Source organism: Oryzias latipes, chromosome 4 (assembly GCF_053564925.1).
Source record: "Oryzias latipes strain Hd-rR chromosome 4, Olatipes_Hd-rR_3.1".
NCBI lineage: Eukaryota > Metazoa > Chordata > Actinopteri > Beloniformes > Adrianichthyidae > Oryzias > Oryzias latipes.
In genome coordinates, this window is record NC_136240.1 from 16866962 (window position 1) to 16892005 (window position 25044).

At 39.3% G+C, this 25044-nt stretch overlaps 1 protein-coding gene across 5 annotated transcripts in view; it reads right to left on the reverse strand.

Annotated features, from left to right (window-relative positions):
* dennd1b (DENN/MADD domain containing 1B) overlaps nucleotides 1–25044 on the reverse strand; it is a 105806-nt gene that overhangs the window by 76385 nt on the left and 4377 nt on the right. For all 5 annotated transcript variants that reach the window (XM_011474043.4, XM_078945883.1, XM_011474042.4 and 2 more), the window contains exon 3: nucleotides 5563–5606. In XM_011474043.4, coding sequence (XP_011472345.1) covers nucleotides 5563–5606 — 44 coding nt within the window. The remainder of the gene's footprint in view (nucleotides 1–5562; nucleotides 5607–25044) is intronic.

Below are 25044 nucleotides of genomic sequence, written 5' to 3' on the forward strand. Positions count from 1 at the left end.
TTCAGAGAAAACTTTTTTATTGCTACTATGTACGCTAGATAAATTCTAAAAACAAGATGTAATTTTTTTTCCATAAAATTCAGATTTTCAATTGTTTAACCACTTCTTTCAACAAACGTTTTACATATTTGCTAGAAAACGGGTGTACCACTATAAACTGCTTGAGCTACATCATTATTGGGATAACCCAAGACTTATTATACCTCAGTCAATTTACCCTTAACATAAGTATAAACAGGTAACGTAAAGCTGGTACAAAAATTCTTACGGAGTTTTTAAAGGAACTATTGCAGTGACTTCTTGTGCATTAAGCTGTCACCGCAAAGGTTTAAGAGGTACTGGTAGCCAGTGCTCTTTGGAAGAAAAATAATAAATAAATTATAGCAGCATTAAGTCACAATGTGGCTTAAATGAAAGGATCCATAATTTCTCTCCACTAAAAGTGACTGCTGTGTTCAGCATATACATAATAAAACGGCAACACGCTCAGAGAAAGAGGTTCTAGGAAATATTTTAAAATGGTCCATAAACAGAATTTGAGAGTCTTGGAATCAGTACATTTTCTAAATTGATTATACATAGCAGCGAGCGTCCGTATCAAAGGAAGGAGATTTCCTTGAGATCAAATCTCGCACACTCTGCAACCTTGGAATAAAAAGAAAAACATCATGTCATGCAGTCAAGTCTGGGCAGTGTGCAGCAGAGAGATCAAAGGTTCAGTCTAACAGTAAAATGTGTGAAGTAGCCATGCAGAGTTAACATCACATTTGGTTTACAGTTTACAGAGGGCCTTACTGTATAAGCTATTTATAATTCAACATTTTCTTTATTACTCTTATAACACTAGCAGACAGGCAAAAAAAAAAAAAAATACAAAGTTTGTGGATCATTTGCAACTCCATGCAACAGTAGTTTGTGAGGGGAAATATAACATAGCTGATATTTTTGGTGGGGAAAAAAAAGAAGGTTAGTGAAACTACAACGACCAATGAAAAACAGCATGCAGCATCGTGGAGAATAAACAGAGAAGGGGGACATCTATTGGAAAAACAAAAAAAAAAACATGTTTTGATTAAAAATGTAAAACTATATTTCTGTTAAAAAAAAGGACTTCGAATGAATGAAAATGTATAGTTTGATGACAAAGTGAACTTTACTCATATACATATTCATCACGAATAAAACAAATCTTTAAACAATAACCCTAAATCCATTGGGAAAAAAACAAAAAAAAAATGTCACCCTGGTGCAAAAGTACAAACATTTGGTGAAAGATTTGGCACCATCTTCCTAAATTATGGGATAACTCCAATAATATGTCCTTTTCCAATACTGTCCTTCATGATGGGTCTATAAACTATAAGTACTCAAATAAGTACTCAAAATGAAAATAAACAGATGAAGTGATATTAGTGGAATTTGAAAAAGTTACCACATTTTGCAAAAAGTAAGTGCAGCAGCATGCAAAAGCTTGCATTTGTGTGAGCATCAGGATATTTTTGTGTGCTGTGAAGTTGCTGACAGCACAAAAGTTTTTAAATGGCCCGATGTTTGAGGAGCTTGCCCAGTATTCCCCATCCCGTCTTCAGTTCTTCACAGGCGAAGTGAGCCATCCATACACCATGCTGCGGTTAGATGGACTTAGCTGCAAGTGTGTGTATGTGTGTGTTCTGTCTGCTGCTGTGCTTTTTCAACAGCTTTGGGAGGAGATCTGAGAGGAAACGGACAGATTTCCATCTGTCTGCTTCATTTGCAAAAAAAAAAGGCAAAAAAAAACTTCTTAGGATTCAAATATATGCTTTAGCCACCTCTCCCTTTCCCTCCCTCTCTCAATCTCTATCTAAGTGGCATCTGCGGATGACCAGCGCGTCGAGAGTCTCGGGGGCTGAGGGAAGAATAGAGGAAGCAGGAGGGGAAAAGAGGAGGCTAGAGGAAGAGATGAGGAGAAAGAGGGAGCAGGCGCCTCTCACTTCTTATTTCCCCAGCACCATCCCGGCGTGCCAGCCAGCCTGCAGTCTGTTCTCCTTTGAGCTTTCAGTTCTAGCACTGAACAGAAAAAAATCAATTCATATTTCCATAATCCACACTCCTGTCTGCTTGTCTTTGTCTCTCCCACTCCCTCCATCCTGATCCGTCTTTCTCCCCTCGTTCTGTTTCCATTTCTCTCCCTCTCTCCAGCTCTCTCCCCTGGGGAAGACTAACCCCTCCACCCTGATCCTACGGCCTACAAATGTCATTACGCTGAGCAACAATAACAGGCGAAACAAAAGGAGGCCTTGCTCTGAGCCCTGAGCCTCTCTGCAGAAACTGTTGGCTGCTGCTGCCATATGCTGGCCAGCTCAGGCCGCAGAACACCGAGACTGTGGCTACAGAAGACTCCAGCCATCTACCCACAAAGACCGAAAGGAGCCTTAATCCTTGTAATGAGGCCTGTGAATTCAGTCTTTATGTATATGGGGGGAAAGGGCCAATCCTTCTGTACACAGCACGCTAACTAGCCATATTAAGGGCCATCTTATCCACACAAACGATCTGGTCAACAACAGAATAAAAGGAAAATAGATTTGGGGGGGCGGGCTAAAGAGACATGTTAAAAAGGACAGATGATGTCCAAATGAACTCAAACGCTTTTATATTTTAATCTAGTTTTAAGATTTAACTGTTTGGGTTTGTAATCTAGTTTTAAGATTTAACTGTTTGGGTTTGTTTGTGTTTCAGTCATGACGTCTTTGCTACAATTGTCTGCCCCCTATTCCTTTCTGGTTTCCTTACTCCCTTTATGTCTTACTTTGGTAGTTTTGGCTTTGGTACTTACAGGGCAGGCACACTTTGCCTGGAGCATCGCTCTCTGTGTCTGTTTACTTCTCAAAGTCCATCAGAGACGAGGGAGAACTGTTGAAAATCAGAACTAAAGCTCTAAACTCAAAATGTGGTGAACCAACGGTCACATTATTGCTATTTGTCAATGCATTGCTTTATTTTAGTTGATGAGCATGTGGATCCATCTATCTATTAAACAGTTGCTGTACCTCCTGTATTTTGTGGCCGATTTTGACATATAAACAAAGATCATATTTGGCTCTTACATTTTCACTTGGCACAACTGCTGGAGCAAAGTTCTCAGATATGCACTTGATGACGAGAAGCTGCATAACGAGCATAAACTGCTCCTCTGGGCGAGGTGTACACATGCAATATTATTAAAGGATCTTAGATCATTTGATCCCATTTTTGATCTTGTTTTGAAAATGAAGTCAACAGAATGAAATAAAGACGCCATGCTGCGGTCTTTTAAATAAAATCACACCCAGCCAAGTGTGCACAGTGTCCCCTGGAGACAGCTGACGGAGTCTATGACTGGCATAAAGGATAATTTAGTGTTTAGAATTTATTTAGAAGTTCAGGCCGTCATTTTTATTAGTGATCATGACTTCCTTTTCATCAGGTAAACTGCAGTAAAAGAAACGTTTTAGTGTTTTAGTGTTTGAGGACTGGAGAATTTATTCTAAATAACCCAGAATCCCTGCAGGTTGTGAACACACTTCCTGGTTTCTTTCAAATACCATTTCATTATATTTGTCATACATATTGAACTTTTTAAATTAGTCAGATTCATTTTTTAATTAAACTGGTTTTTGTAAACACTGCTAATGACCTTAAATTGAGCTTTCGATTACAATTAAGGAACTTTTTGTGTCTCCAGTTGTAGGTGATACAAGGTAGTGTTACTCATTTATTTTATTTTTTTACTACCCAAAGTAAAGTCAGACCATTTAAGCTACGTTCACAACACCCTGGGCAACCCACGTTCAAGCACCTACTTCCAATGAAAAGTCTATGTAAACACCTTTAAATGCGCGTCTCAGACTTCCCCCTTCAAAATTCTCGCGGTCAGGCGTCGCTACCCATGTTTCTTTAACAGTTTTTGGGCTCCATGAACAAAATGTACAGATATTGAACGCGCAATCACAGTTAAACCAGGTTGAACTCTGACTAATCAGGGACTCCGATTTGGTAGCGACATTTGGATGGTGTCCCTCTCACTTCACGGAAGTGCCAACCGAATTATATTAAACTATGTCTAGGTCTGAATTCCCTCCCTACTACCTAACTATTAAAAGCTATATAGTGCGGGACTATCTAGTGCGTTGGAATTTAAAAGTAATTCGGACAGCATGCCCAGTACTTTTTTTTTTTTTTTTAAATCGGCGAATATGGAGTGACCGGTTTCATAAAGTGAAAATCTTATTGATATGAACGTTTCGCGACAGCTATTTATGAACCCACTGAGTTCTGAAGATGAAAATGTTGATGGTTTGATAAAAAAAATACATTTAAATACTTTTTTTTTCTCAATAATTGTTCAAACCCAATGCATTGTGGTCTACATTCACCAATCTAGTGAGCATCGAAGCACACTGATTTTTTTCAGAGACTTTTGGGAAGTTTTTAGAGCGCTTAGATTTGGAATTGTAGATTGGGACAGCACTACAAAGTGGTGAATGCACTGTACAGTGCACTATATAGTGAGTAGTGAAGGAATTCGGACAGAGCCCAGGTCTTTCATATATTGGAATAGAGCTGTAAAAAGAAAAAGCCTGGAGTGAGATTTGCAAGATTTGCTCCGCTTTGACACTTTGCACAGAAACCTCCAACTGTGGGTGGCAGAAATGCAGAAATAAACGGTAGTAAAAGAAGAAGCCCCTCCCTGCTTATCCAGTGTGAACACCATAGCCTAAATAAGCGTTCTTGAACACACTTCACAGGCTCGGTGTGTCCGTAGCTTTAGAATACCTTTTTGTTAAGCAAATTCATTCTCTTTTAGAACTTAAATGCAGATAATTAAAATATTATTCATTTAGTCCCCATCTGTCTCTCCCTCTGAATGACTGTTAAGAGCGAGGAACCTTGGGAACCTGCTGGTGGACAAATGGATTAACATTCATTTACCAATTCATTTCATTTATTTTTCAGATAGTTCAGTTTAGATCACAACATTATAACATTACTGAATCAAGATTGAGGTAGTTTGGAAAACACGATGGGGCTTCACCTCTGAATATTTGATACGCCGTGCCATGTTGCAAAAAGGTGTTTTTGATACTGAAAGTGAATACAAAAAGACTACAAGTGTTAGACAAAAGCCAGGAGGCAGAGTGGGACAATAGAGGGAGCAAAAGGCAGACATGAGGAGGAAAAAGGTGGAAAACAGAAATGTGCATTCCTATCACGGTTGCATGATAATTACTGATCCGTCGGTTATTGAAGACCTGCTCACTGCTTTTCATTACCAACAACAGTAACAGTCAGAACGGGTGAGACGGAAAGGGGGAATGGGGAGGAGGAGAAAAAGAGAGGAAGCACTGAGGAAGCACTCCAGGAGAGCAGTGGTGGTGGTGGTGGTGATAGGTGCTGGGGGAGGTTACCACAGGAAGGCAGGGTGAGTAAGGGCGTGAGGAAAGGAAGGAGAAGGGAGAAGAAGAGGTGGTGGAGGTTGTCTTTAACAGTGAACGAGCAAGAGATTTGGAGAGAGTGGAAAGAAAAAGCAGAGTGTGTTCCAACCTGGTCTGTGTGGTCCTGGGGGAAGCTCCACAGCACGGTTGGATCTAGAGGTAATTGACAGACAGCATTAATCAGCGGGTGAGAAACACACCGTCTTCGCTAGCTGCCTCAGAACACATACATATTAATGAGAGGGGTGGGGGCAAGGGTGGCTGCTGCAAGTCTGTGCACGCACACACACATTCATCCCAACACAAACACACACTTGCACATAAAAAAAAAGACAAGAGACCACGTCTAGGCTGTATATGCTGTAAATATGCAAATCTATATTCTCAGTGTAGATATGATGGCTTATATTATACACCAAATCACTGACATTTGAGAAAGTTGCAGAAAAACTCTCGGGTTTATTTGCTTAATTATTCCTACATTAATACAAACCTTACAGTTTTGCTGAAAAGATGCAAATCGGAAAGCAAAGAGCTTATTACTATATCAGAGATTTGTACGCTCATTTTCTTTGTTGTACAAAGAAACACCCGTGCAGATGTGAGGAAGTCATTTTTTGGCTAATAAACTATGTTAGCTGGAGCTTTTTGACAGGTTTTATAGAAATAATGTGTTGTTGGAATGTAGATGACATGAAATAAAAATGAATTTGAAATAAAGGGTCAAAGAACTGTGTTGTCCTCAGCTGTGCGTTTTTAATTTAAACAATGAAGAAGCAGAATTCTGAGTTTAATGACTCACTCCGATCATCTTTTGATCTATTGAGAAACTGTTCTGAGTGGTCTTTTAAGTATTATGCAGTTTTTAGCCCCAAAAAAAGTGGTTTCTTGGACGAAGTTTCTGCAGACGTACATGGATCTTATTGTCTGCAAGTGGAGGCATCAGAATCAGGCGGAGCAGGGAGCTTGTAAATTTTATGTAACAACTACAAGCTTTTTCAAATGGCATTTTTTCATCTTCTCCTGATTCACAATTTTTTATATAAAGAAATACTCAGAAACACAGTTATAATCTTCATTTTCTTCATACATGCCCTCCTTCATAAGAAAAATGCTCCAAGAACTTTTGAAAACACCAAAAACACAATTTTCATTACAGTTGGTCTTTAACGGATCTACCACAAAAACAAATACATATGAAAACTAAAGAAATTGATTAAAACATCTGGAAGATCAACCAAACAGAACAAACAATGTAAAACAATCAATAGTGGTAAATTCTGTTTTTAGTTTAATCTGCAGAATTTTAGTGTATGAATGGAACATCTACAACAGATGACTGACTCGCAGATGACAAAAAAGCTGACAGACGAGTGCAAAATAACATGTTATCTGGCTTAGAAGGAAGCTTTGTGGTTTGCAGAATCCTTGCACCTTTCTTCCAAAGAAAGCTTACAAACTCTAGACAGAACTGAACTTGACACATGCATGTGACACATGCTGAAAACAGGCAGTCACTCAGCCATAGCCTGAACACAGGGGTCTCTAGTAAACATGGCTTCCACAGCTCCAGGTTTAGCATGCGACCCTGGTGGGAACAGCGAGGGTTTGAAGAGACTGGCTTTTACATGACAAGGTAGAAAAGCTCACCCCCCTTCACCCCAAAATCTTTCCACAAACACATTATTGTAATATCTGAAAATCCCACACCAGAATAAGTTAATCAGTTAAACAAATGGAGTAAACAATTATCTAATCACAACGTTTGATCCTATTCCGAAGCTTGAGGGGAAAAAAAGTATTTCTTAGTGTGATGCACACACACAATGTGAAGACTTTATTTGTAGTTAACAAACAAGACTGTGTGTGAATGGGATGAACCATAATGTCTTATGTAATCCTATTAGAGCCGTTTTTTGGGCTCGTCCTGAAGAAGCTCGGCACAGATGAGACAAAGCTGCACAGAGACATCACCCCTTTTCTTCTAACCCCATGAACATTCATAAGTTTAGTATATTTAATGCTAATTTACTGTGTCAGAAATGCAAAGCCCCACCTGCAGGATGACAGAGGGGGATGAAGAGGAATAAGAGGATGGATGCACCTCCCTGCAGTAACTGGTGGCTATTAAAACAGGAAGGGATTCTAACTTTGAAAACCCCATTTTATCCACACTGGACACGTTCCAGTACACTCGACACAATGCGACATCAAGATCTCTGCAGAGGAGTGTCCCACGGCTCATCAACAAGTTTGTAAAAAACAAAACAGGCAATTGGCTGTATAAATCTTTTTTGGGTATAGATTAAAAAAAATTAGGGCTAAAGGAGGTCATATTACCTGTAAACTTAACTACCTCTTTACCGTATTTATTTTGTGCTGACACATTCTGTTTATTATTGAGTGACACACCTTGAGAGTAGTGTTGAACCACACAAGCAGGACACAAAACGCTTGCAAAGAAGCCAATTATATGCATTACCAGCCCTTTCTCTTGCTGGAGAAAGCATACAGCATGAACTTTTCCAAACACAGACACTTATAAATCCCTTCTTTTTTCACATATTTTTCTCATCTCCATCTTCCTGTCCACTTTTGTCATGCTCCCAACCCTTTTTAATCAAACAAATCGTTTCAATCTTTGAGCTTTTATCCTGTTCAGATGCTGCACCCAAACCTACACTATCCTCACCTACATCCATGTTCATGCTGGTCATGTGTGCGTGTTTGGTGGTGGGGGGCAGCCCCCGGGGGAAGGTGAAGGCAGAAAGTTGAAGGTTACAGAGCTGAAGAGAATCCCTGCTGCTTCACTCAGGGACACAAATGTCATGGTGAGAGATCCTAAATCAGTTATTGAAACCACTTTTTATAAAATAACTAAAACAAAACACAAGTCATCTGATTTAGTTTTGCAATAGTTTACTTTGGATTTTGTAATAAACAAAGATATGTCAAATAAAATGTATAAAAAAAATTAAAAAAAAACAACAGCTCCCAATTCTCTTTTTGTAGATAACAAGATCTTATGACTCACTATAAAAATGCTAAACTCAGTTTTCTACAGAAACATCGACAATGGAGGATTGGAATCAGAGATGCAATCGTTCTTGTAGAGAGAATAAGCATGAGAATAAAAAAGCAGCACATTTTTTAGAAACTGTATTTTGTTTTACATTCTTGAATAATGCATGCCCGGTGTTGCAAATAGGGATTCAAGAATTGATTCACAAATCAAATTGGAAAAATAAAAATTTCCAACCGATTGTTTCCATTGGGCAAATCAGATTTTCTGAAAAGCTTTTTTGGTGTTATTGCAAATCCATTTTTTCCCCCTTCATCTTTATCCTCTTTTTTTTTTAGTTCAGGATGTCAGAAAAGCTACAGTTATCCAAAGATTGTCCAGGAACTGCTTTTTTCTGAGGCTGTAGGTGTAGCTGAATCATTGAGTTTCCACATAAAGTTAGGGATTTGGAGGGAGCACGAAGAAAATAAGCAGGAATTCCCATAAGTTGCTGTCTATCTAAAAAGACGGTATGTGTTTGGGCACATTTTAAATTCTTCACTGATTTGTATTAGACAGGTCTAGATGAAACTTATTTATCTCTGCAAGGTTTGCAAACTAAAAGTCATATACATTTCGGACATTATTATAACTTCAGCACTAATCTGTGACCAAAAGATACAAAGCTAAACAAGTCAAACATCATCTGCTGGCCAACACCGACTGTGCAACTGTTCCAGCATAAGAAATTCCAAACAGGGTGAAGAAAATAATAATAAACCACCAGTTTTATCTGAAGAAATGCACCCACACGGCAGAGTTGACAAAGGTTTAGATTTTTTATTCAAACAGCTCGCCCAAAGTATGTCACCCAATTGCATCACTCGTGAAGAGAAAGCTCTACTCAGCAGCGCACACAAAGCTAGATGAAGACTTTTATTCAAAGAACCTCGTTGCATTCAAAGACCAGCTGGACATAAACACTAAAGTTATGTCCAAACACCTGAAAGATCTTGCTTCTGCCTAAACTGCAGTGATGCGCATTTGAAATTTTGTTTTGAACAAGAACTGTAAAACAACATTAGATCTAACTTGAAAGGGGTTCTATTGTGTAACTTTGTCTGAAATCACATTTCTTTAAATAACTGTCAAACATAGATTATGAGTTGAACCACAAAATGAAGTGAAATTGATTTATTTACCTAAAGATTCTTAGCCTCATTGACTTGTTCAAATCTGCCTCTTATTCAGCAACCCGCTTCAAGGCCAAAAGCACATGGACTGAAGGTGTGTCAATTACATTTATTAAAGTTTGCTAAATCTGTAAAAAAGCTGGTGGAAGCAGCATAAAAACAGCCTGTTTTATGTGAGACCCATGGTTCCCAAGCTGACAGGGTGAAAACAACCGAAGGCACATTTCACCCTGTTGGAGTGTAAACAGATCCAGTGGGTGAGAATTGAATTGAAATCACCTATTGAGAGTTAGATTCCTCCATTCACACCCAAGAAAATGGAGGTGGGCAACTTTGATGACTAGTTCAAGCAGTAATCATTGGTTCCTGTCTGCGTGCATGAGTGTTTGTGTGCAAATGTGTACCGCATGAATGGAGATATGTTTACAGCTCAGGAGAGAACATTTATTATACAGTAACATGTCCATCGATTCCCAGGGGCTTCAAGCTCGGCTGACCTCCCACAGTCACTGGGAGGGCAACATGCTGTCAGCCCCTGAACAGTGACACAGACACTGGTGAGATGCAGGCAGGCACTGGTGGGTTGATGTGTTCAGAATGAAAAGATTTTAGGAATTTGTAGGACACCTGTGCTCTGAAAGTAAAAAAAAAAAAAAAGGGGTTAATGGGTAAATGAACAGGAAGCAGAGCAAAAGAACAAAAAGTAGGAAGAGATGAATCCAAAATGAGGAGAGCAGCTCAAAAGTTTCCAACCTACACCTTTTCTGGATCTAACATGCTGTATATAAACAGAATAACATAGCCTCACATATACATGAAGTGAGATAAGAAGAACCAAGCCAACCACTTTACCTAGCCTTTCTTTAATTTACAACAAAAGTCTGTGTCTACTGGCATACCAAAGTAGGCTAAAAAGGAAAAATGCTGGCAAGTTCGTCCTGGCAAAAATCTTTGCTTCTTGGGATTTTCAAGTAGGCTAAAAAGAAACTGTTGGCAAGGGATGGAGTTCCTAATGCTGCTGGCTGCGGGGAAAAAAGTTGGCACATTTCTACTAATGTGTCAGAAAGCACACACTGCCCAGTGCCGCACAGTGAGTTGTTCAAATTGAAGTCATTTTGTCGCTTAGCTAAAACAGAAAAACCCAACTGACTTTGAATGACACTGCTGAACCAAAATAGCCATTTGAGCCACTGAAAAAACATTGGGATGAATATGAAATCCGCCCACGAAGACTGACATTTTTGTGCACATCGTTTCTATAGGTCCACATTAGCTGCTCAACATTACTGGCCTACATGCATTGTGGTGGTTTTCACATAGGCTTCACTGAAGCACAAAAAGACCTAACCCTAAATCCAGTGTGAATACACATTTAGATGAAAGCTTCTGGTTTATAATTCTCTATACTATGTGAATCAAACAGACTTGAAGCCCTCGTGGCCATCCACTGTTCTAAAGGCATAAAAATGCACTTTTTTCACCTTATTCCATCAACGACTGAATGCGTGTTGTGAGTGAATAGGAGGCCTGTTTGTTAAAGGAGGCCAAATCCCATATGGGGAACAGCAGCTCCTCTGGTGAGAAGAGATGCTGTGAGAGCCACCGGCGGCCCCTCTTCTCCATCCGTCTTCCAGAGATGAAGGGATGCAGTGCCTGCCTCTCCTTGTTCCTCTCTTCTCTCTCCCTATGCCTTCTTTCCTCTCTCTTTCTTGGCCAGGGGTTAAACTGCTGCACTCTAACCTCCTTGGCAATGATTTCATTCACTCAGTTTCTCTGGCTCGCTCACATCGTGGAAAGATTTATTTCACAGTATCTAGTGGATTAGGCTCCTTCACATGCCCCTGGACAAAAGCATTGTTTTACCACTATCCTGTTTGCAATAACTAGAGGAAGCTACCGCTACTAAAGGTCCACAATATGGCCATTGTGGACACGGGGCTTGGAGGACTCCGCCTCAGAGGCCGTCTAGACTTTGAGCCGGGGCCGACTACAGAAACAGGGGGAGAAAATCCCATCAGGCAGTGGAGTGAAAGTTAACTAAGGTAACCTGCTGTGAACCTGATGAAGATGTCAAGCCAACATATGGCAAAAAATGTCTATTGTCAGAACAAGAAGCTTTCTTTGCTCTGAGGGAGGCTATGCTAAAGGAGGGGGAGATGAGGGGTGGATAAAGAAATCTTAAGAGGGTTGCACAACCTAAAGCAAGGCATAACTGCAGTGGTCATCGCTTTACTTCTGGATCAGTAGTCTTATTCTGGCCAGAAGGAGGCCCAAACCCTCCACTCACAATTAAAGGAATAAGCAGATTAACTGGCATCTTTCAAAAGCCAGCAGGAAGAAAAACACACTCAGACAGTTCTTCGTTCACGCTCCCATGTCTCGCATTGCACATGGCAAATGGCATTACATTTCATGCTGATTTAGTTGGGTTTTGAAGAAAAAAAAAACTCTTTAAAAACCATGATATGGTCCTTAAATTTACTAATCTTGATTGGTCACACTGTTAAAGACCCACTTCGATGAAAATCCTGTTTTTGGGGGTTATTAACATGTTCTTGTAACTTTTTTCTCATGATGGAGGACATATATAAAGAAAATGTAGATAAAAAATATAATTTCGGGGTATTTCTTTATTCAAATCGTTGTGAATCAGGAGAAGATGAAAACATGTTTGAAAAAGCCGCTAGCAGTGACGTAGGTGCTACAATTGGTGGGCCACAAGCTCTCTGCTCCGCTCCATTCTGATGTATCCACTTGCAGACAAACAGATCCATGTACGTCTTTGTTTTCCTCGTCCAAACTAGCATCTGGCTCAAAACTGTACAAATGAAAAGCTGCGATGTTGTGCTACATTTCTGTGGACCAGTAATGTTAGGTTGGGGGTGTGAGGGTCTGTAAGCTAGCAGGAGAGAAGATAAAGGAAAGACGAGAAATGCATAATCATAATTAAAATTGGCTGAAATTATTTGGAAATAGCTGGATCCAATCAAATCAATCAATAAAAGGTAATTTCCTTTTAATAAAATACAGGTAAACAAGACAACATACAACAAGAAAATTGTATACATTTTTTTTAAACAAACACAATCAAACCTGATCTAGATTAGGCCTATAAATAGGTCTAGATTTACAAGGGAATGATAAAAAATTATTTCCAAAGCTTTAATTTCGGATAAACAAAGAGAAAACAACCTCTAAGGTAGAGCCTGCATCACCAGCCAAAAAACCCAACTGGCAGGCTTCACATGTGAGAGATGCTGCCCTGAAGGGATTTCTAAACCATTCCTACAGCTACATCTGAAGAAGATAAACAACAGTCTCAGCTGGAAGGAGAAGAAAGAGAGTGCTGCATGGAGATGATGTGACCCTATTAATGCCACATTAGTTGTTCCGTCTTCCAAGCTATGTGAGAAAAAATGATGCGGTGGGATGAGCTGGAAAGGGAGGGGGAGAAAAGAGGTGGAGAGAGAGAGCGAGAAAGACAGAAAGGGAGAAGGGAAAGTGATACTGTCTCCGGGCTAGTTGGGATGCAACCCAATTTCACAGCTTCACGAATGAGTGGCACAGCATATGGATGCAACCTTTGTGACAGCCTCTGTGTATCACCACATATCAACGCTGATATTCCCAGTCACATTCCATACTGGTCCAACATTATGTCAAACACCAGCTTCGCATGACTGCATCTTCAGCACAACACATGTAGCATGGTTGTTGAAAGCAGGGGGGAAAAAAAGAAAACTCAAGCAGTGCCTCCACACAGTCTCCTTCATAACTTTCCTCCCATTTACGCACAAGTGACTAAAGCAGAATTGTGGAATAACGTGCCTCGATGGACACAGTAATCTATAAATAACAAGAAATCCAAGAAATAATCTAGATGTGATTTTCTAAACTTTGATTACATGGTGGTAAACTCAATGGTTTTGACTGTGACAGCTCTCGTAAACTGATGATTCCATCTCTGAGGACAGGCTTGTTGGCTAAAACAAATCTTCATATAATTGGCCATTTTTCTCCATATGGTCCAACCATCTGCCTCAGTCAAAACATCTATGGAAGCAAAGGCTCCATTATAATGCATAATAAATATATACATGGTTACAAAAGTAGAAATATGTTACATAGCTGCAACGGTAGATCCTGGTGTAGTGTGGTGCAACAACTTCAGCACAGACATGGGGGGGGGGGGATTGCAGTTTCTCAGCATAAATTATATGAAGTTGCCGAAATGTACAGTTCAGGTCATTGTCAGACAGCTACAGATGCTTAGGAAACAGCTCTTTTTCTTTGAAGTTGTGGCAACAATATCAGAGAAAACATTGTGTGCCGCACAGCAGTTCTCTGAGGTGTGGAAGGGATCGATCTTGGTTAATGTCATATGGCACAGCACCCAGAGGCAGCCGTGTGGTGCTGATGACAGTGTAAAGCCTTGCCTTTGGCGGCTACATGCTCAGTGCTGCTGAGCTGTGATTTGAAGTTCACATGCAAAGGCTGACAGACAGACAGCTCTCAGTCAGGCAGGCAGTGAGTCACTCAGCCAATCTTTCCACAGGGATGGCTAGATATCAGTAGCTGTTAAAAGCTTACAATAATGCCTAATCTCAAAGATATTCACAGGGGGTCTTAGTGCACTGCAAAACTGATGGACAAAATACTGACAGCAAAATACCAAAACTCAGACGGTTGGCTACAATCAAAAACCATCTTTTCCGACGTGTTTGTGCCAGGAAGTGTCATGTTTTGGAGACTTACACGTTTCAAGGGGGGAAAAATGCTGAACAGCAGCCCTACTATCAAATTATTCCATCCATCTTCTATACGCACTTAGTCCTGTGAGGGTCATGAGATAATGATACTTTATTGAATCCAACCTGGGAAATTTGACATTGAATTTGTCATGGATTTACTGTAGGGTGATCCCAGAACAGGTTGCCAGTCCATCAACAGGCCACACAAACACACACACCCACGTCTTAGAAACAATTTAGAGGATTCATCAATTAACTTAAAAGCATGTTTGTTTTTATTTAATAGAAACAGTGACTTCATTTCATTTCTCTTCAATGTATTAATTACAATAAGAGAACTCTTAATCTAAAAGTTAAATAACGGCACACATAAAATATACTTTTCAGAGACTTAAACAACAGTGTTACTGTACTTTCTTTTGTTGCTTATTTTCTCGAAACAATCAAAAATATGCGCCAACCTATAAAGTTAGGATAGGTTTAGCAGATGGTCTGACCAAGCACACAGCACAGGACAACAGAGTGTCTCTTGTTGTGGTTTGATAAACAAGCTTCTAGGTTTTTAATCGAAACAAAAGTCGGTAAGAAACTAAGGAGTGGTGCACAGCTCACCTAAATGAGACAACATTCTGTCATTTCTAAAATAATTGTGTGTGCCATAAATATAGCTGAAGGGACACTGGTGAGACATATTCTTTATGCTAGATGTGAAGATGAAAACTGCAAAGAACACCTTGTGTTTACAAAAATTTCCAAGGATATTCTTGTAGGTTACCTTGCCGTTCCACCAAAACCAGTTTCTACTCAACACAGACATTTAAGGACAACTTCACAACAAACTGAGCTTTAGACTACCTAAAAAAACAGGCCAGGTAAAAGAATAACAACTTATAAAGAAAGGGATGTTTTTCTTTGTTAGACTGTGAAGGTGTTGCACTGAGGTTTCTTTTTCTGTAGAAAAACAACACATGCTATAAATGCCCCAATCGTTTACACCAACCTATCACTTGAAACGTCAATACTTCCACTACCAAGTAATATCCACTTTTCACTTGTATTCAAATCTTTTTTATCATGTATTTTGAACCTTTTTACCCCTATTAGGACATATCTATGTATTAACCTTTGTTTAGCTTCCACTTATTTGTGACCACTTAAACTCTCATTTGTGACAGTTTCACAGGAATTGGTTGGTAAATGTTATAAATAACAAAACGAAAGAGCCTAAATCATTTTTGAACTCATTGGAAATTGTTCAATATTAGCAGAAAAAGCAGCAGGTAATTCCCCAAAGTAGCCATGTGATTTTACATATTGTGTGCAAGTACTTCTGCACAGTTATTAAAAAGGCCTGGGGAAGAAAATTGTTGTATTTTGCAGTTTCCATGATGAAAAAATAAATCCAGCCATGTTCCATCCTCAATGCTCTCACTGACAGGAGGAGATTTTTGCCCAAAACTGCACCATACACGGCCCCATTCATCTTCTCCTCAATATGAATCAATCATTCTGTTCCCTTTGCAGAAAAGCCGTCTCCAAGCATGATATACCCCCCCATGCTTCACAGAGGGTATGGCGGTTTTAGACAGAACATATTTTAGACAGGTCTGGACTTGTGCTGGTTTAAGCAGTGGGACCTTTGGAGTACTAAAGTGTTTGAGTCCATGACTAGGTAGTGTGTTACCAACAGTAACCTTTGTTACTGTGGTCCCAGCTCTCTTCAGGTCATTGACCAGTTTCCTCGTGTATTTCTGAGCTGAATAAGTGACTGCCAAAGACCTTTTGAACCCACTGCAGGGGAGACAAATATCCCCTCAAAGAATTGCTACCACTATTTAGCTAAAATGATTTTACAATAGAAATTTAACAAAAGAGTTTGATTTTTAACTAAACCGTGTCTGGTTAAAGACCAGCTCAAGAGTTTAGCATTGATACTTAGGCTTAATAAGAACTATCCATTTTAAAGTAAAATATACATTTTACATCAGCTACTCAAATAGAAATGACTGACAGATTTGGTCCTTAAACACTTGACAGTTAGGGTTCAATTTTTAACACAACTAAAGTGCGTGTAAAGACAACGACAGAAACCTGGGAGATAATGTCCTCACACCTCACATCTACTTCTTCCAATGTGCAATTTACGTATGCACAAATTAAGATTACAACAGCTTGAAACTACTTACACACACACATCTTTAAAAAACACGCACGAATCCCTTGTTACGCACACACGAAGCCAAAGTTACGCACGGATCTACCGTGAGACTGTTTTCACGTTTCACAAATTCGTCCGTAAGTGTTGCGTTTAAATACCAGTGGAATGCTCGGTCATTAGAATTTTCCTATCAGCCTTATTCATTAACATTTGATAAACATTTTCTCTCAAAAGAGAACTGAAAGTATTTTGCATCTTTTACCTCAGATTGGACTTGACAACAGCATACGTTTTGTGTTAATAACCTGTTTTTGTGTTTATGGGTGACCCACATTAGCCAAAACATGGCTAAATGGAACAAATGGTATCATTGGGTATAATTTCATGATCATTTGAGCTGTATTGTAAACACATGTATTTTGTTGCAGCCCTTACCTACCAGTATTTCATTTATCTGCCCTCATAAGGCTTTTTTTTTACTCTGAGCTGTTTCCAACAATCAAGATCATGCTTCCAGATATCCATAATCAGCTCCTCAGACCAAAAAACACATGTTATTTTAATTCTGGACACTGAAAAGGGCTTTGACACTGAGCACCAGCTGGATAACAGACATTTATCCATCACAACTAACCACAAACTAAGGTTTATCTAAACATTGAACTGAGTTCATAACATCCACATGCCTACAAGCCAAATATTACACATAAGTAGATGATAAATATTATACTTATCAAGAGTAAAAACATTAAAATATTATAAAAAATGTCAAGGCACTAGTGGGTCGAGAATATATAAATGTGTGATTAAGCCCGCAAAAAAAAAAAAAAAAAAAAGAAAAGATGCTGTGATTTGTCACAGTAAATGTCTCAGACACTCACAGAGGCAGCAAGATTGACCTACATTTTCTGTCCTTAAAAATAGGCCACTAACCAAATTAAGGTCCAGTAGGGCCACACACCCCTATAAAGGCCAATGTCTTTACAGTAATTGTATGGTGTTAGGGAACCTGGGAGAAGCCACGAGTGAGGAGACGTAGCCTCAGGGCAAAGCTGTTGACATGTAAATAGTGAGAATGGAAGCTGAAATGACAGAACTGACAGTAGGCTTCCACATGTAGGTCTGTTTGACTGGGATTTGGCTGTGGTCCCAAAATTAAGGTCTAAAGGACACGAAAAGTCTAGATGTCAGGATCCCGTTCCTCATATCATACTTCTAAGTAGACAGATTTTCCTAATTGGAGAAAAAAAGGAAAGTAGTGCTCTCCTATTTTTCCGTCAAAATTGATCATTATCTGTGTTTTCAATCAGCCCACCAGGAAAGGGCGTAATGAGGCTAGATTACATTTCATGACCATTTTCCCCCATTTCCGTAGGACATATTTATACGATTCTTGGTAGCTAATCCACGATGTAACAAATCAGAAGCATTTATTAAAGGAAGAGCAATGCCATAGTTTTCATAATTAAAAGTCCATAACAGGGACATATAAGGAAAATAATTCCTATTAGACTTCCAATAAGTAAGTCAAATCTTGATTATAAGAGGTAAGAATCAGTTAAAAATACTTCTGGTATTTGCCCCTGCAAATGCTTAAAACTGGGCTAGCTGTTGTAACCATGTGACTAAAATCTTATCTCAACATGTGACATATGACAATCCAAAAAGTCAACATATTTTTAAGCACATATTTTTTTTATCAAATCCAATTTACCAGACTAACAAAGATTAACTTAACCAAAGCTATGCTAAAACGCGTTGTGCTAATCCTCTTCATTTGTGGGCCAAACTAGGCCACACTGGTATTACATGCATAAGAACCAGCCAATCATTGTTCTTTAGGGCAGAATAACAGGTTTTCTGGAGTTGTGGGAGTGCAGCGCTGTTTGGTTGTGCATGCTTGTACCATCTGCTGTGCCAAGCATTCAGTGTATTCCTAACCATCACTTGTCATAATCTGACAGCATCCATGTGAGTAAACGCATCACATTAATTTAACACTTTCTGGAAAACAGCTTGGACGTTACTGTGCCCTTTTTCCATGCCTTCTTTTTTTTTCCATTTAAAAAAAAATATGGTTTTTTTTCAAGAGCTGAGGCAACTTTGAGATGCAACTTAAACTGGTCACAAGGGAATACATTCATCCATCATCATTATGGTAGCAGTAAATATGTATTTCACATGCAGACAGACAAGCACGAGCAGAAAACAAGCCACTAACAACACGCTGTGAGGCTCCAAGGGGGGATAATCTGATGAAACTCTTCTGCATTCATCAAAATCTTTCAATTTAAATTATTGATCGGGTCCCTACTTTTCCCCCACTTCTTCACCATGGAAAGGGGAAGTCTAAAAATAGACGGTGCCTAGAAGTGCTTCCATGCTCCCCAACTCTGGCAACATTAGTGAATTCAGATGAACCTCATGCAGCTCTCTCAGCCTGTGTGACTGTCTCATACTTAGCCTCTGCATGCACACGCCTATGCAAACATTACACTCCAGCACGCATGTGCCGTTACACACTACTGAGAGCTTGCCCACAGAGTTTATGTGCTGTGTCAGTGGGTGGGAAAGCTCAGCCAGCAACTTCTAAGAAGATGTTCCACGTTCAGCATTTTCTTTTGCTTCCATTCTCCTCCAACCTCTCGTTCTGCCCCACTTCTTTTTGCTTTGCCCAATAACACTTTCAGTTCTGTAAGATCTGAGAACAGCCATGTTAAAGCAAGTTCGTGGTTGCTGTACATTTACCAGCTAGTAATGACGCTGTCTGAAAAGCTCAGGTTTCCTCTTTTCTGTCTCTTACCAAAGGCCCCTTTCTTTAGTAATGAAGCGCAACAATCAGAAAGGAGGAGAGCAGGACTGCAAGATGTTTGTTACTGCACCATCAGATTAAGGCAGGAGAGATGACAGAGATAATGAGGAAGAGATAAAAAAAAAAAAGAAAAAAAATGCTGCTTCTCAGAATACCATTATTGTGAAGTGAGGCAGTCACATTTACCCTCAACGATATCAATGATAATGTCAATGTCTTTTCATGAGTGTTTATTCCTATACACTATTCATGTTCATAAAGCAAAATGAAAAAAAAGAGAAATATTAAACAGCATATACAAGAAAAAAGGAATAGAAATTCCACAATTATCTCCTGTAAGTCAACAAAGTCAGGACCAGGATCCTGTTTACAAGCTGAAATGATAACGAAGCCAAAGAGAAAAAATAAAGAGAAGATAAAAAGTGCTGAAAAAATAAGAAGAAATGAATTTATAAGGTTAAATTGAATATGTTTTTGCACAGTGCACGGTGATGCAGTGGCGCTCCTGCTTCACAGTTCAAGTCCCGACTGGGGGACCTGAACCAGAACACCATTGGGGAACCTTTCTGTGTGGAGTCTGCTTGTTCTCCCCGTGCATGCGTGGGTTTTCTCCGGGGACTCCGGCTTCCTCCCACCGTCCAAAAAACATGCTTCATAGTTTAACTGGTTACTCTAAATTGTCCATAGGTGTGAATGTGAGTGTGCATGGGTGAGTGATTTGTGGACCTGTGACAGACTGGTGACCTGTCCAGGGTGTCCCCTGCCTTCACCCATGAGTAGCTGGGATAGGCTCTGGCAGCCCCGTGACCCCGAAAGGGAAAAAATGGCTTAGAAGATGGATGAATGAATGAATTTACTATGTATTTCTCAAAAAAGTGTTTTTCAACATCTTCACAGAAAAAAAAGGGGGTAAAAAAGATGTTTATGACTCATCAAACCCAAACAGTATTGGGTTCAACACACCTGACCCCTGCGCCAACTGTGAACATTTGCTTGCATATTGGTTGTTAAAAAAATATTTAAACTACCATAACTTTTGTTTCAAAATGAATAAATAAGGTGCTATTTAGACAATATTAATTTGCTTCCACATAATATTATATGATATAAAAAAAAGGAACTAGGCTGCATCATTCAATTACATTAAGGTGGCGTTTTCACAGTAAAATGGTGGTTTTAATGTCACAAATAAAGTTGTTGTTGTTATTCAGCATAAACTCAGGACACGTTCTCACAAGAAAACCCCTCCAAAGACTGAAGCATTTCCATGATTTGAAATAAACTAGAGTAAAATATAAACTCCACTTTAAATGCATTTTAAAAAATTTAATAAATAAAACAGCAAGTTAACTACAAAAATCCAGGTATGCTAAAATACAAAACTCACTACGAACAGTTATTTGAAACATTTTTTTGGGTAGAAATATTTCATAACAAGTACCAGTAGGATAACAGACTTTATCTTTGATTAAAAGAAACAAATTACAAATAAAGGAATTAATCACATGAAGATCTTAACAAAGACCAGTCTGGCTTAATCGATGAAGTAAAACAAAAGAAGAAGGCAGGGGGTTCTGAGACTTAAAAAAACAAAAGAAGAAGAAAAAAAAAGTGTGAGACCCTGGGGTCTTCTCAGAAGTGCGAGTGGAGGAGCGGTGCCTCTCTAATGACCAATCAACACCATCCTTACTGCCATGGCATCTGCTAGTACTCCAGCAGCCTCCACGTCTGAGTGCAAGCCCACTGTGATCTCAACACTCTGCTGCTATCCAATCAGACTTCAGAACAGGGGATGCTGGATCAAGGAGCAATTTGGACACTTTGCAGAATGTCATCACTTTTGAAAACCTTTTCAATAGTTAGAAAACAAGTTTCGCTCTGTGGACTGTGTGTGTGTTTGGGGGCGGTGAATGAAAGCCAGAAGAAAAGAAAAAAATATACAACTGCGTCGCTGCTTGAGGGAGGCTACAGCTGGGAAGGGAACAGACTAATAACAAACCGGTGAACAGAAAGTGACACTGTGGGTCGAGGTGAAAACGTTCCAGATATGAAGCAAAAATAACTCTTTGTAATTGGACAAAGTGAAGCTTTGCCACATGAATCAAACAGTGACGTATTTAGCGCCACTCTGGCTTTCTGATTTTCCTGGTACACTTGTAAGTTGGATTCCAAGCCGATAAATATAATGAACAAGACAAAACACTGCATGAATCACCGGTGAAAGAAAGACAAGGTGTTCAGAAGTGAACAGAGTGGCACAAAAAAAAGTCTCCAGAAAGTTTAGCAAAAGGAAGACCTTAAATCTTACCTGGATTTGAAATTGGAAATTGTTTATTTTGAGCAATCAAAACAAAAATAAAATTAAAGCAGACAAACAGCATGAAATGATATATATATACATATACATACACACACACACACACACACACAGGGATATATCAAACTTAGGATAATTAGTTGTCAATTAGTTGGAAATATACATAAACACATACATCCACATACACATTGATAATTCTATTATAATTCCTCTGATCCATAAATAGACCTATTAGCTCCTATACTACGTACACACCCAGCATGTGATGCAGGTATTCTTGAACACGCTTTTAGCATATGGTTTTCACACTGGACTGTCACTACCTCATACTAGTGCGTGTACTCAAAGGTTTTTTCTTTCACAGCTCTATATGACTGTCATATAATTCCAACGGGCACAAACCGCAATCATTAATTTCTCATTCAGTTGGTACTTCTGTGAGTTAAAGAGGATGATATCCACACATCACTACCAAATCTGAGTCCCCGATTGGTCAAAGTTCAACTGGTTTAACTTTTGACACGCGTTGAAATGATGAGCGTTTTGTATATAGAGCCCAGTAACAGACTTCATAACTTGCATAGTAGAACGTGAGAGTTTTGAACGCAAAAGCCCGAAAACGCATATGATATATGCAATTTTACATAGACTTTTCCTTAGAAGTTGAACGCACGTTTTCGAAGCCTGGTGTAAACGTAGCATTATACAGTAGATGACGCACTAAAACCATAAAATATTAAGTTTGTTGAAAGGAGTTTAACCAATTGCTTGAAAGGGATTAGGAGGAAGCAAACTAAAATATTCACATCCCTGTCATGGTAACTCGATGGAAAGTTTATGACAAAAATGAAAAACCTGCTAATTAAATCAATCTTTATTTCTAATAAAAATAAAGACAAAATTTGTCATAAAATCATGTCAACAAAAAAGGAATTTTGGACATTCAATATTAAATTGCAGTTTTAAGTATAGTATGAATGTTGCTGTGAAAGTGACATGCTTATTGAGATTATTGCTTTGTTAGTGGGAACAATGTGGCAGGAGGGAGGGAGCAGGCGAGGACAGGTAGCATCTGTCCCAACCTACTGCCTTGGCAGCGCTGGCGTCATCTGTTAGCTTTGGCAGCATCTTGGAAGAACATCAATATGGCTTTATGTAGCCAGAGCCGCTAGCAGCTAGAATGCCAGTCACGCTCTCGAGCAACGCCTGCTCACAGCCTGAGCATCCACAGAGCGCTGAGCCAACACAACTACACAGAACGGACTGCAGCCTGAACCGGGAGGCCAGGTCTCCATGGACCTGCAGGAGGAAAAAGGGCCAGTGTCTGTCATCTACCCACACAGCCATGGTTAGAAGTGTGAGGCCAAGGCCAGATATGAACACTGCCACTATTGTGATGCAACTTCTACTTCTCTGTTGTTGGATTGATCCCCAGAAACACTTGTGCTTTGGAATAGTGATGCTCTTCACAATTACAATATATATATATATATATATATATATATATATATATATATATATATATATATATATATATATATATATATATATTATAATTTTAATATATAATATATATTAAAAAAAAAAAGGCCCTTTAGGCACTAAAAGTACAATTTAACACAATTTCTGACACAAACAGGTTTTTTTTTAAGATGTCTCCAAGTGATATAAGGTTTGATGGTATGCATCAATGATAATCAATGGTACAAAGATTCACATTATTTAGAGAGACTGAATAAAACAAACAAAAAAAAAAATCACTAAACTGGTAGTTTCAAATTATAGTAATAAACTTGAATACACAGTAAAAACAACTTTATTAGCAGTGTCCTTGTAACACAAGACATTCGGTTGCTGAATATTAAGCAATATTATTATGGTGTGTGGGAACAATTGTCGCAATAAATCCATATCTGGAGTAAAGACTCCTGTTTTTGTCTATTAAATGCAGTTTTCTTTCATTTTAAAAATGAAGGCTCTTCTTTTGTTTGCTTTTTGATTAGTATCTGAAAAAAGAACCTCTCCAAATAGGTTTGTTTTTTGTTAACTTTTCTAGCTTGGGAGTTTTCATTTTGCGGATGGCGAAGCAGCTAGGGTTGGGCGATGTCCCTTAAATTGGCCGTTGACGATGTTTGCTGTCAACCATCGGGATGGACGATGACATCGTCGGGGGGGGGGGTATTTTTACATTTTTCGTTCTTATATAACTGCTATTCGTTTTTTTGCTTTTTTCATTTTATTTCCCAACTAATGACTAATCCGCGATGATCCAGTATAAAACTGAGGGAAGTGACTTTAACAAAAAAAGTAAAACAAAATAGAAAAGAAGTAGTCCGCTCCCGCACTTCCGGGGGAGTGCGGATTTACAGCTTTGTGTTTGATGGGAAGGGGGGGGGGGGGTACATGAGCGGTATGTGTGGGAGATTTAAGACTGCGATCCGTCCCGCAGCTCTAGGGGTACAAGCAACCGAACTCAGAACCGGGTCTAAAAGTGTGTGTCTGAGCACAGCTCGGATCGTCAGCACACACACAGCGGTTTGAGCTTCAAAGCAGAAATGTCGCTCAGTCCTTAGAAAACATTCAAACAATCACGCGGATTTGTGTTTCCAGTCGTGTCCCGACTAAATAAAGGCTGATGTTATTCTTACATGTTTACGTGCAGCCAGCAAGCAGCACCACCCAAAGCTAATGTTGTTAGCCCGTGTTAGCATACTGCTAATCCTGGCTTCGTTCAGAAAAAGCACTGACCACACGGATTAAAATTCAAATGATGAGCGAACAGGTGTTTCATAATAACCGTAACATTATTAAAAGCACGTTTAAAAGATCATCTCGTATTTTACCGAGCTGACATGTCAATGTATATAGCCGCTCGGCGCTGTTTAACATTGTTTTGTATTGAATTGTTACATTCAATAAAGTTTGAAAAAAAAGCCGCTCGGCGGAATTTATGTCCTTCCGGTTTTCAAACCCTACTGCGCATGTGCGAATGATTTATTCCGACGGAAAGTGTGACCTTAGTGAACGTTTTTATATTCTGAAAACATTTTTCTGGGCCCATGTACACGGTTGGATTCTAATCCGTCCATTGATCCCATCAAGATATTTTGTACATGTAACCGCGGCTTATGGTGTCGAGGCGCAACGTGGCGGGGGCGTGGCATCACGATGGTGGTCTCTCCATCGGGATGTCAGTCACCCATCACGATGGACGATGATATCGTCCATCGGCACAACCCTAGAAGCAGCTTTATGAAAGTAGTGGATGTATTTTTAAACACTTGACCGAGCAACTTTACATGGCATCAGTCAGATGTGGTCGTAAGATTTCAAGGGTTTCAAAATAAAATGTCCTTCTG